The sequence below is a fragment of the Cylas formicarius genome, unplaced genomic scaffold, assembly GCF_029955315.1.
Source record: "Cylas formicarius isolate icCylForm1 unplaced genomic scaffold, icCylForm1.1 PGA_scaffold_10__41_contigs__length_53128322, whole genome shotgun sequence".
NCBI classification, from domain to species: domain Eukaryota; kingdom Metazoa; phylum Arthropoda; class Insecta; order Coleoptera; family Brentidae; genus Cylas; species Cylas formicarius.
The window spans coordinates 51905810-51919335 of record NW_026844214.1 but is presented as its reverse complement, the minus strand read 5'-3'; the positions used below and the strand labels follow the sequence as shown (position 1 = coordinate 51919335).

The following is a 13526-nucleotide window of genomic DNA, read 5'->3' as shown; positions in this document are numbered from 1 at the left end:
AAAATATCCCATCATACCAAAACCTGGTCCACTTATAAAATTCTTCGAAAATTTAGTTCTAGTTTACTTCGAGAAAAGATTCATCATACCAGTATTCTCCCAAAAGAGGAAATCATTTTAAATGTCGAATCCTAATCAAACTACCATCTCAAACAGCCAATGAAATTCGATTTGAAACCGCAAAAGTCCTTAAATCTAATCCTGACATCTTAATCCCAAAAGCAGATAAAGGAAATACTACGATGGTCATGGGCACAAAGAATATCGGGAAAAGATTCAAGATATTCTTACAGACGGATCATATCGTCAACTTAAAAAAGATCCTACGTCATCTATGGATGGCAACCTTAAATCTGTTATTAAGGCTTCTTCTCTATCAGACTCCGTGAAAAAATCTGTTGAGCAGTTGCCGAACACAATCACGAAACCGGACATAACATTTTATTTATTATAAAACTAAAATTCTTGCGTGTAATCAATTCTTCTACCAGCAAAAAATCCCACAGTCTATAGAAATCTATAAGCAACTCAAGAATCTCAACCGCGATTCAGGTCTCTACCTGTCACGAATATGGGAATCAGTCATCCGAGACGGTGTTTATGTCCGTCATTTAGCTCCGCCCCCCTCAAACAATATATAAGCAGGTACAGAATAAAATGCGAGCCAGTTTCAGTCAACCTCTGAAGAAGCCAACAGGACGATTGGCGAAACGTTAGCCAGTTCGAGTCAACAAAAACCGAGGCACGAGGAAACCACAAGATTTATAAAAAATATTGTCCTGGTCTTCCGTGTGACACTATTTCGCCCCTCAGATCGTTTAACTACATTTTCAATTGTATTTATTGATATATTAGTCGATATTCTATTTTAACCCTTGCAACATTATGTCCGTTTGAATAATATAATTTTATTATTCCTCGGTATAATCCATTTGAAATATCTTCAGTTATTTATTTAACTTACGCTGCGGATCTTTAATTTTATTAGTTTGTCAAAATATACAGGACATTCCATTTTTTAAAAAATTATGTTGCTACTTCTTGCAAAATTTCTACTGACGTTTCCCCAATCATCCTGTTGGCTTCTTCGGAGCTTGACGGAAACTTTGACATTTTGACAGTTTGCTATCGTCGTTTGCCTCTTCTGACATATGATAATAGAGCAAAAATCTCCAAACTTTTCTATTTACACGGTTTTTTCTATCTTTCAAAATTAAGCCCGTAGATGAGTGTCAAAATTACCTTCTATAAAAATTAAAAATGAACAATAAAATCTACCGTCACGTCCACTTACCCTGGGCAACCCCGACCGGACGTAACTCTTCGAAAACTTCTTCACGATCGCGTTGAACTGATTATAAAGATCGAGCAGCATGGAAAGCGTGAATCCGTCGGTGCACTTAACGGTTTGCTCTAGAAGTTTCTCCAACTCAATTTGAGAACACTCGACCGGTTTTGCCGACGTTTCCAGCACTGTAACACGCGAACGCGTGGGGGATTTAATTTTTAAAAAATCACCCGGCCGCAGAAAATACCAACCGCTTTCGTTGAGGGCCTGCTCGACGTCATCGAAATACAGAGGGCTATCTAGCAGTTCGGATGGACTCATCAAGTCCGCCAACCTCCTTTTCGGAGAACTGCGGAAGTTAAAATGGTTACAGTCGGTCAAAAAAGTCTCCGTGCACATAGTATTTTTATTTATTTATTTACTTACTTATCAACAGGCCAACCGCCCAATATAAAACAGGATTCACACAAAAAAAATAGTAAACAACAAAATAAAATAAAACAAAATTAAAATTAAGACATAATGAAATAGACAGATGAAGACCTTACCCTAATATGACAAACATTGGTTTTCCAAAATATTAAATATTGGTATAGTTAGTCGACAGTAAGGACACTTACAAGAGTAGCGAGGCACCCACACAATGGTAAAGTCTGTTCATAGATAGAAGAAAGTGACTAACTGATACGAATTAATGAAAGACCCGGGCAAGCTGTAACAGGTACTTAACTTTGCTTAGAATTTAATTATTTGGGGTTTTGTTAGGAAAGATACTAAACAATATATATTTATTTATGTATGTATTTATGTTTAAATCTAAAATAAAATTACAAATTATTTTTATCATCTACTTAAATTACTTAAAATTATTCACATAATATATCAGCATCACTATCGCTATCATCGCCGGTTCTAATTATTATTTGTTCTATATTATTTGCAATATGGACATACGATTCTTCTGCTTTTTCTATATATTTAGCAGAATTTGCCCAACTTTGTGGAGTTAACACAGAGAAAACATTGTTACGACGAATGGCAAATTTCAGTTGGTGCCAAACATGCTCAATGGGATTAAATATACAGCGGTAAGGTGGAAAACTGTATGCCCTAGATTTTTTGCATAATTATCACAGATGTATTCCTTTTGTAGGTTCAAGCTTTGTAGAACCTCAATTAATTGTTTTTTGGTATAATCTTCGTTAAAATAAATGTCGTTATTATACATGTAGTTTTGGATTGTTGAGGAAGGGGTTTTAGTCAACGGTTTGCTGTGATAACTTGCATTGTCCACTACAATTACGCTATTAGGAGTAATGTTTGGATTTAGTTTGTTTTTAAACCGACTTTCAAATAAATCAGCGGTGGTGTCTTCATGGTAATCTAGAGAAGAACCTTTAATATTTTTCGCAGACAGAGAAAGTCTATTTGGAATCCAACCGTCTTTAGAGCCAGCATGCAAAATAGTTATTGTTTTACCTCTTTTTGATGACGCGTTTGTTCTATACTTATCAGTTGAGTGAACAACCCAATCCTTTTCCGGGCTATCATAAGTGTCGAACCAGGTTTGATCCAAGTAAATAATTGGCCTTTGTTGTTCTCTGTAAATCCTAATTTTTTCTAGATATTCCAGTCGCCATTTCCGAATTCTGAAAGATTCCATTAAAACTTGCCTTTTGTCAATTTTTTTAAATCTAAAACCCATGTGTTGAATACACTTCCATAAGGTAGTTCGGCCACATGTAACATCGGTTTCATCTTTTTCAAGTCGCCAATTAAAATATCTATTGTAGACACGCTTTGTTCCTCGTATTACAGGTAAATTTTACGCCGTATTATATCTTGATCACTTTCATCTACACTCGAGAAAATGTCAGCATCGCTTCTTTTTTTCCTCGCTGAAATGGGATTATTCACAATTTTCTATACAGTTGATGTTGGAATTTTCGTCAATGTGGTCGTTTCTTCTAAAGATGCTTGCTTGCTGGCATCACGCTAAATGAGAGTGAAATAAAATATGTTTATGACTTCCTTAGTCTCAATAGAATAGTGTTTTCTGCATTTGGGCGGGAGCATCTCCTGAGATACACTAGACTCGCACATATTTTGCATAATTCGCACACGGTTCAACACACGCTGCATTACACACGAAATAAGAATGATTTTCTAGTAAACTTAACCAAAGAATATTAAACACAGGCAGGTATAAAATTATTTTCTATTACGGACCACAATTTTACCTGAATTTCAATTCCGAAATTTTAGGTAATAATCTTGTTGCGTTGTATGTTAATGACCACCCTTGGATAATCCCATTCAAAAGCAATTGGTCACTTTCTTATATCTATAAACAAACTATACCAGATGGATGATTGTCTGGCTCATAATTCCTGGGAGTAATTGGAAATTTTTTCAATAGGTCATCTGACCTCTCGCCGAACGACTTCCTTCTGTGGGATCACTTGAAAAGTGTTTTCCATAAAAACGTTTAATTTGAAAATCTTAAAATGTTACAAAACGCTATTTCCTTAGAATGTGATGGGATTTCATGATAATAATTAAGCAATAGAGGGCTGTTTTTTTTTACCAATGTTTTGTAGCTGTATTTTTATTATAATTATTAAATATTTTTTCCTTCCTTGTTTCTTAAATGAAATTGATGAAAAGAACTCTTTAACTTTCATTAATTAGGAGGCTTGAAAAAGATGAAACTGGTTTTAAATGTGGCAGAACTACCTTATGGAAGTGTATTCATCACATGGGTCTTAGATTTAAAAAAATTGACAAAAGGCAAATTTTAATGGAACCTTGTAGAATTCGGAAATGGCGATTGGAATATTTAGAAAAAATGATGATTTACAGAGAACAACAAAGGCCAATTATTTACTTGGATGAAACCTCGTTAGACACTTATGATACCCCGGAAAACGGTTGGGTTGACTCAACTGATAAGTGTAAAACAAACGCGCCATCAAAAAGAGGTAAAAGAATAACTATTTTGCATGCTGGCTCTAAAGATGGTTGGATTCCAAATGGACTTTCTCTGTCTGCGAAAAGTATTAAAGATTCTTTTCTGGATTACCATGAAGGCACCACCGCTGATTTATTTGAAAGTTGGTTTAAAAACAAACTAGTTCCTTCATTCCTCTTAATAGCGTCATTGTAATGGACAATGCAAGTTATCACAATGTGACACAAAAGCAACAATCCATAATCGTATAATAACGACATTTATTTTGACGAAGATTGTACCAAAAAGCAATTAATTGATATTCTACAAAGCTTGAACCTACAAAAAGAACACTGTATACTTAATCTCATTGAACATGAACTGAAATCTGCCATTCGTCGTAACAATGTTTTTCCCCGTGTTAACTCCAATGTTCTCACACCTAGAGAAACCGAAGTTTTTAACATACCTCCATAAAGTTGGGCAAATTCTGTTAAACATTGAAAAAAAGCAGCACAATTCGTATATCCATATTGCAAATAATATAGAACAAATAATAATTAGAACAGGCGATGATAGCGACAGTGGTACACACACCTATTATTATTGTAATTTGATTTTAAATTTAAACATACATAAATAAATAAATATTGTTTAGTTTCCTGGCAAAACCCTAAATAATTAAATTCTAAGCAAAGTACTGACCTGTTCGGCCATATTTCATTCTTGCAGCTTGCCCGGGTGTTTCCTTAATTCGTATCAGTTAGTCACTTTCTTATATCTATGAATAGACTTTACCTGATCTTTGCAAACAACTGCTTCTGGTGGTGGTGGTGAGGGGGGGTTCAATTTGATTTTGTGATAAGTTCAATGTCCCTCATTAAGCTCCGCCCCCTTCAAACCGTATATAAGCAGTTATAGAGTGCAACCGAACCAGTTTGAGTTACGCTCTAAAGGAGTCAACAAGATGATTGGCGAAACGTCACCAAGTTTGATTTATTAACAATCGACGCAGTTTCTTTGAAAATCTACGACATTTAATTATAAGGTTCGTTCTTCTATATACTGACACCAATCAACGAATCTGAATCTAAATTATTAATAATTTAAACTATTCTTTGCATATTCGAAAATTGTACCAACCTATAAAATAAAACAGTTGTAGAAATGTAAAAATAAATACTTATCTTTCTGTTTGTCAAACATTGATCTAATTTGAGTTTATGGACCGGCACTACCTAAACTTTCATAAACTTTAGAAGCAACGTGACTGGGCACTTACTGGGACGATTGGCTCGGCAGGTCCGACCTCCTTTGAGTATCACAGTTAATGGTAAGGGCAGTGGTGAGTTCGGCAGTTCTGTTAGCTGCGGCCTCCGTCCGAGTCTCGGGAGACGGGTTCCGGATGTCCATCGTGCTGCTATCCGGATCGTTCTCCTTCGATTCATCGCTCGAGTGCTTCTCTTTAGACGAAGTCTATACATTGTTCAACACAGCCATTTTATACGAGGATTTACAAACGTATCTACGCAAAAAAGTCACTTTTTTCAAGGCCAGTCCCGACCACCAAAAAAGAAAAACAATTAAATTAAATTTAATTAAATTTTCTACTCTTCCAAGTATCGCGTACAGAGCCAAACAAAAACTGGGTAGGTTTGGAACGTTTTAAAAAAATAAAATAACTTTTGTGTGTTTATATTTTTTATATATTTCTGTTATACAGGCAGTTTTCTAATTAACTATCAATAGTTAAGGGAGCGATTTTTGATTTGATGATTTTTATAAAGAAAACTTGTCCTAAAGGTCTAAGTTTTGGGTAGTAAAATTTTCAAAAATAAATTAAAAAAAATTTTTTTTTAGATAATTTAAAATTAGATAACTAATTATGGCTAGGTACCCAATTTAAATGATTTTGATTGATAATGCAATTTCCGCTGATATAATTTATTTTAACAAATATTTCTATTTAATTTAGAATATTGACGGATGGTCTTGGAAATAAAAATACATATGTATTTGGTAAAATGAGTCGGGGAAGGAGGAAACATATGTTCTAAAGTAAATGTCCATATCTCTAAAAAGGTGTAACTTATTTTAATAAACTTGGAGTAGTAAAAAACAGCTGTTTATAGGCTGTGAACGGTGCGATTGAGATTTGTTTACCTTGCCCCCCTCCCGGGTAGTATTATTCCGTCATCGCAAAAAAAGCAATTTTACAAAAAAAAAATCAAATGATGAGATTCTTTTCAAATATTTTTTAATTTATTTTTATACCATTACATAATCAAATAAGTACCCAACGACCCAGTGAAAACCGCATCCCAAAATCTTTATTCCAACTTTAAAGTATCAACGCCAAACAAAAAAATATTGAATTTGCAAAAATTTCCACTTTACGGGTTGCTGTTAACCTCTAATTATCTAAAATTTTAATTAAAACGCTAATTTATTATTAAGGATACCGAAAAATCTTTAAAGTCCAAAATATTAGATCTATTACTTTTTTTTTATAACAAATCAATTGTTGAAGAAGAAAAATCAAGCAAATTTTTTTAGAAATAATTGGAGATTGCAATTTCTCACTCAGAAAGATTTTTAAACATTTCAGAAAAAGCGTTTTTTTTTTTGGTTAATAATGTTGTCGTGCAAAAAAATAGCAATACAATTTACCGATTTGTTGTGATGCGAGGAGTCCACTTTCGTCTTCTTCCTCTTCTTCAAGTAGCCCCTTTGCCAGTTGAACTTCCGCTTTCTTATCGGGCTGATCCTGCTACGCTCCGACGTCTTCTGAGCGAGGTCCTTCGAATGCGACACACTCTCGCTGGGCTCTTCGCTACCGTTATCGCGATTATTCAAGTTGGCATCTGGCAAAAGAGTTCCAGACTGTTGAGCGATATTCTAATAAACTATGCAACCGTATAAGTACGAGGGTCACTTGAAAAATTTCCGACCTCGCCCCGAAGATGGCGCCACTAGTTATTAAACGCTAGTGACAATGGTTGTGCGCCTCTTGATACTTACTTCATAGTTTGAGTGAGTCGATGTGACTGTATTCGTTTTTGAAAAGCAATATTACCCACAAATGGGGTAAAAATGATACTTTTATGAGTAAAAAGTATATATTTTCAATTTGCTATTTTTAAACATCTCACTCCCCACCACAAGAGTGATCTCGAGTTATATCTTTGCGCAGTAAAGCACAGCCCTGCACCTGCTCAGTCCGTGCCATGCCGTCAAGATACAAATACATTGACAAGACCACCATTTTATCATTAATCATCGATATATCCATCAAGGTAAGCCGCAATTTTGAAAATTTAATTCAAGCTTACAACCACTATTTTCTGTCTCCCTTCATACCAAGACGACTTCCTTAATTACGGTTTTACACAAATAGAAGACAATGATACAATAAAACTACACTGTGTTGTATGTGAACCTACTGACCAAGATTGAATATAGCTACTTGTTTGGTACATGCATAAGCGTTCAGCATCTAACTTTGAAGTAACCTGGTTGATCACACGAAATAAGAAACCACTATTGGTGAAGATTTGGCTGTAAAAATGGCAGAGATTATACGTGGTCAAAAAATAGCGAAGAAACTGAATTTAGTGCCCTTGTCTGCGAGAATTGTGAAAGAACGAAACAGGGTAAATATTTTGCTATTCAGCTTGATGAGACAACCGATTTTAGTAGCAATTCACAGCTAATGGTATATGTTCGCTATAAAGGTGCAGATAATTTTGAAGAGGAATTGCCGTTGTGTTCTCCTCTCGAGTTGAAATCTCGTGAAATAAAGTAAATGAATACTTCAATGCGCAAAGTTTAAAATGGAAATTCTGTATCTTTGAATGGATGATGGATGAAATAGTGTCGGCGGTTGGATTAAAGCTGTAATATTGGAGACAGAAAGTAGAACAGAACAAGATAGCTTCTTTTTCAAGGTTAGCTTTGCTTTTAAAAGATTGCGAAAATATTACTTTTGCTAACTGCAAGGATACAATTGGAAGACATCAGAAAGCGGTCTTCAGATTACTTTCCAGATCTTGATACACATGCTGTCAGTTGGATTGTAAATCCTTTTAAATGTGAAAATGCTGTGATACCAGAAGAACCTTCAGGTTTGGTAGAAGCAATTCTTGAACTTCGATCTAATACTGAAGCACGTATTCCATTTGAGAATAAACCAAATCCGTCGTCTTTTTGGATGCCATTTGGAGCAACATATTTGTGCGAACAAGAAAGACTTTTTTACTCTAATGAACATAAAAACGAAGAACGTAAATCGATTAAACGCCGAAAACTGTATTCAAATCGCTCTTACATCAAAAATTCCAAATTTTGAAGAATCATTTCTCCAAAACGTAAAAGAAGAATGTTTTCAATTATTCTTTTTTTCCTCATTGTTTGAACTCCAATTTTTGTTTAAACCACCATTATTATTGTTATTATTTGTTACAACGGCCACATTTGCAAAAAAAAAACATGTGTCACCACGACACTCATACTTGACATGGCAAAAATGCTCGAATTAAGGTTTGAACTGGTTGACCGTCCGCCTTACTCACCAGATCTAGCCCCAAGCGACTGATTTCGTGTATAATTGTTTTGGAACAAAATGTCTTGTATCATTGTTTGGAAACTTTTCGAGTGACCCTCGTGTAGCAGAAATACTTGTGAAGTCTAACGTTTTTTTTTTTTAATGAAGCCAATCACTTTAGAAACCACTCCATGGACGTGACTGACGAATAATAAAGCGGAGTCTTGAATCCGATTTTGACAGAACAATGTTCTGCATCACTCATTAAATTAAATGATGTCAGTAAAATAACATCCTGTATGCTGGCAAAGGTAAAGTCTGTTCATAGAGATATAAACTTATATCTATGAACAGACTTTAACAATATTTACCGCTGATTATATGGCAGCAAGACTGCACGCATAAAAGATCACGTGCACAGAACTCCTTCTAATAAAGTCGTGGAACTTCGGCAAAGGATTTCAGAGGCAATCAATCGGTTAGGAGACAATCCGGAAAGGTTACTAAATGCAAGACATGTATTCAGGAAAATGGTGGTCACATACAGCGATATTTAGAATAGTCAAAAATTTTTTTACTTTAGCCTGTCTTGTAGTATTTAGTGTTTTTGTTCTACTTAAGGGCGTTCCATATAAAAAAAATATGATGTAGTCTTATATGTCAAAAAATTGATAGTGTTTTGTTTTATACGTCACTTGGAAAAAAACTTGGCTTCTGACCCTACATTTTGTGTTTTTGTTTACGTTTATATCTCTAAAAACAAAAAAGGTACCGCCAATTGAAAATCAAAAAATTATCAAGATAAAAAAAAACAAAAAATTAAATTTCTTTAGAAACGATTATAGATTGTAAGACAAATATTTATTTTATGAGAAATCAGTGTGAGATAAAAAAATGTGGTACACTAGATAATGCCTCTTGATAGTACATGTGTGCCAAATTTCGTTAAAATTATTAGTAGTATTATTAGAGATATTATTATTATTAGAGATATTAAAAAAATATATTAGTTCACATAAACCACTTTCAGATCTAGACGAAGTTTGTTTTCTCTCACCTTGGGTCTGAATATAGGCGGGCAAGTATTTCGATACGCACGCCTTCCTCACCCTCCGTTTCTGTTTGATGTCCTGGCATTTGTCTTCGAAATCGGTATCCATCTCCGTCTTGATCAGCGTGTACGCATAATCCCTAAGGGAACAGGCCCTGTGCCGGATCTGCTTATCGGCCGAACTCCTGCGAAAATAAAACGTACTCTCGATTTTTTTCCGCTAAACGCGATCGGGACATCCTCACCTAGCCGGGTTGTATTCCAAAGCGTTATGACATATCAAGTCGATGTCGTTTAGGAAATCTTTGGCACACTCGTAACGGTGAAAATCGACTTTGGTCATCATCGTTTCCAAATCCATCGGCTGTTTTATAATTTCCGTGTAATCAGGTACTTCGTCTGTATCTACAGGTTTGGTGAACATAAAGAATCTGCAACGCAACGTGGCGACCCTTAATGAAATTTACTAAGGAATAGCAAAATTTTATGTAGAAATAAAAAGGAACAATGCTTAAGTTTTGGTTAGACTAAATATTAATTCCAAGCTTTGACGCAACCCGGCAACACCGCACTAGGACAAGGATGAAAAAGACAGGTCCCGACGGGATTCACGCGTGGAACGGGTGTGGATCGAGACGCTCCGCGAATGCCTCCTAATTTCAATTAATTTTGATATGCAATACAAATGTTTGTTTGTTTGTTTTTGTTTGGCTTGTAAAGTACCGTATATTTATTAAAGTAGTGAAAAACAAAGTTAAGTGGTTATTACTCCGCTGAACCTATCGGGAATCCAAAAGATTCCTAAATGGTCCTTCGAACTCTGAAAACAGTTCCGTTCAAGTGCTAGCAGAGACAATTTAGTGCAAGTTAAGGTAACAGCAACCAAGAAGCAAGCAGCAGCAATTTCAGTGTGGCAGAACCGGTAGCAACAAAGCAAGAAATCAAATAAAGTGAGTCCGTTCCATTTTTCAATTCTATCCTAGTTTTTATTTCTCCCAAAGTCTAGCTATTTCTATTCTAAAGTCGATTGAATTTCGAGCAAGCATGATGGCCGAATTAACAGTGTTAAACAAGAAACGGGGGCAAATAAAGTCAAGCTTAACAAAAGCTGTAAATTATTACAATTCTCTAGATCAAGAAAACATCGACAAAAAGACCTATTTTGAGAATCAAAAGCTCGATTAGACAGAATTCTTCCTCTATTAGACAATTTCAATGACATTCAAGCAGAGATCGAGTTACATTCCGATAAGACTGATTTAGATGACGATGAACGGGATAATTTTGAAACAATTTACTATGATTTAATAGCAAAATTTGAGCTAGTATTACAAAATTTTTCGGAAACAAATCTATCCAAACGCGACAGTGACAGGAAATCTGTGCTTTCCAATGCAAGTTCTAGTAATACTTCAAGTGACGATCAAAATACAATTCAAGTTCAATTACCACCGCTTAAATTAATTACTTTCAATGGCCAATACGAACAGTGGGTGGAGTTCAGAGACATTTTTAAAGCTCTAATCGATACCAATCCTTCTTTATCAAACATTCAAAAAATGTACTATTTACGATCATCGCTGGATAAAAAAGCTTTAGAAATTATACAAAAAATACCGATTTCTGCAGCTAATTATCAAGTGGCTTGGAACCGATTACAAGAAAGGTTCAAAGTCGTTTAATAACTCATTTTCACATACGAGCAATTTTAGATTTTCCGCGTATTACAAAGGAATCTCCGAAAGAACTAAGAAACCTATTTGACGCAATTTCAAATAATTTAGAAGCCTTGAACTGATCATTGGGATACTCTATTAATTAAATCATAACTGATAAATTCGATTCGAAAACACAGCGCGATTGGGAATCCTATAGTGCAAAAAACAAGAATATTGCAAAAATAAGCGATTCACATAATTTTCTAAAAAGTCGTTGCGAATTTCTAGAAAAATTCGAGATTAACAAGCCAGAAAAAACAAAATTCGACTTTAAACAAAAAACAGGTTCCAATGTTTACGCAAGCTCAAGCAAACCAATTTGTTTCTATTGTAAAAAAGAACATTAAATTTATTATTGCGAGTCATTTTTAAAGCTTACACCCAAGACACGATTAACGGAAGTACAAAATCGCAACTTATGTACTAATTGTTTAAGACCATCACATCAAGTTCAGGATTGTTTACTTTCGAAATGTCGTAAATGCGGACGACCACATAATTCGTTACTTCATTACAATAAAGATCAAAGGTCCGAAAACACACCACCATTAAAAAACGCAAACAATAAAAGCGATTCAGCAGAAACGCATCATAAAAAGGATTCTCAAAGCGCCGCCGCAACGTCCACCGAGACCCAAGTCCTAGCCGGCTGCGGAACCGTTGCCAATTTTACTAGTCAGGTCCTTCTATCAACCGCAGTAGTTTTAGTTGCAGATTCAAGCGGCAACAAAGTCAAAAGTCGAGCTCTTTTGGACAGCGGTTCAATGAGTAACTTTATAACCGAGCGATTGTTTAAGAAATTAAATTTAAAACCTAAACGGGTTAATTGTTCAATCAAAGGCGTCGGTCAATCTATATCTAATGCAAACCAAATAGTTGATTTACGATTAAGTTTGCGAGATAATTTATTCAAAACAGCAGTTTTAAAACAAATAACAGACAGTTTACTCCCTTCGAGAGAAAAGAAATAAACATACCCGCAAACTTACAATTGGCTGATCCTAATTTTAACCAGTGCAGTCCGATAGACATTTTACTAGGGTCTAGCGTGTTTTGGCAACTTTTACGCGTCGGACAAATTCATTTACAAAATACAAACTTAACCCTTCAAAATAGCAAGCTTGGTTGGATTATTGCGGGTCATTTAAGAAACGCAAATCATTCACATTTAAAGTCGATAAGCTGTTTTACTCAAAATTCACCTCTAGACGATCAATTATTAAAATTCTGGCAATTTGAAGAAATCGATCACTCAAAGAATCAATTATTAACCGAGTCCGAACAATTCTCTGAAACACATTTTTTAAACACGCATGAACGCGACTTCGACGGTCGTTTCATAGTAAGCGTTCCGTTTAGAGAAAACGTTAAAGATTTAGTAAATTCGCGAGAGTACGCATTGAAACGTTTTTACGATTTAGAACGACGATATATTATACAAGGAGTACTCAAAATTCATGTTAGATTATCAAAAAATGGGTCACATGTTTGAAATTACCGAAAATAATCATTGCGAGCAATTAAATTACTACGTACCACATCACGCGGTAATTAGAGAAGCGAGTAGCACGACAAAGGTACGAGTAGTTTTTGACGGAAGCGTGAAAAGCGATAGTGGTCTTTCTTTGAACGATGTACAACACGTTGAAAACGATTTATTTTCTATTTTACTTGAATTTCGGACTTACAATTACAATTAAATGTTTCGAGCTAGCTACAGTTTCCTACGGCACGGCCTCCGCGCCATTTTTGGCAATTCGTTGTTTACATCAAGTGGGGGAAATTAATAGAGACGAATTTCCATTGGCGTGCCACGTAATTAAGAACAATTTCTATGTAGACGATCTTTTATGCGGTTCAAATTCAAAGGACGAACTTTTACAATTACAACGCGACATTAACTTCTATTCTTTCTGATGCGGGTTTCGAGTTAAAATGGTTATGTAACAATCCAGAGTTAAGCGAGAAATTTAAAA

At 35.1% G+C, this 13526-nt stretch overlaps 1 protein-coding gene across 5 annotated transcripts in view; it reads right to left on the bottom strand.

Annotated features, from left to right (window-relative positions):
* Nucleotides 1–13526, bottom strand: part of LOC132708301 (ATPase family AAA domain-containing protein 2-like) — a 51885-nt gene that overhangs the window by 1365 nt on the left and 36994 nt on the right. For all 5 annotated transcript variants that reach the window (XM_060680553.1, XM_060680554.1, XM_060680555.1 and 2 more), the window contains 6 exons: nucleotides 10078–10263; nucleotides 9839–10017; nucleotides 6909–7102; nucleotides 5521–5714; nucleotides 1540–1637; nucleotides 1295–1473 (listed from right to left, as the gene is read on the bottom strand). In XM_060680553.1, coding sequence (XP_060536536.1) covers nucleotides 1295–1473; nucleotides 1540–1637; nucleotides 5521–5714; nucleotides 6909–7102; nucleotides 9839–10017; nucleotides 10078–10263 — 1030 coding nt within the window. The remainder of the gene's footprint in view (nucleotides 1–1294; nucleotides 1474–1539; nucleotides 1638–5520; nucleotides 5715–6908; nucleotides 7103–9838; nucleotides 10018–10077; nucleotides 10264–13526) is intronic.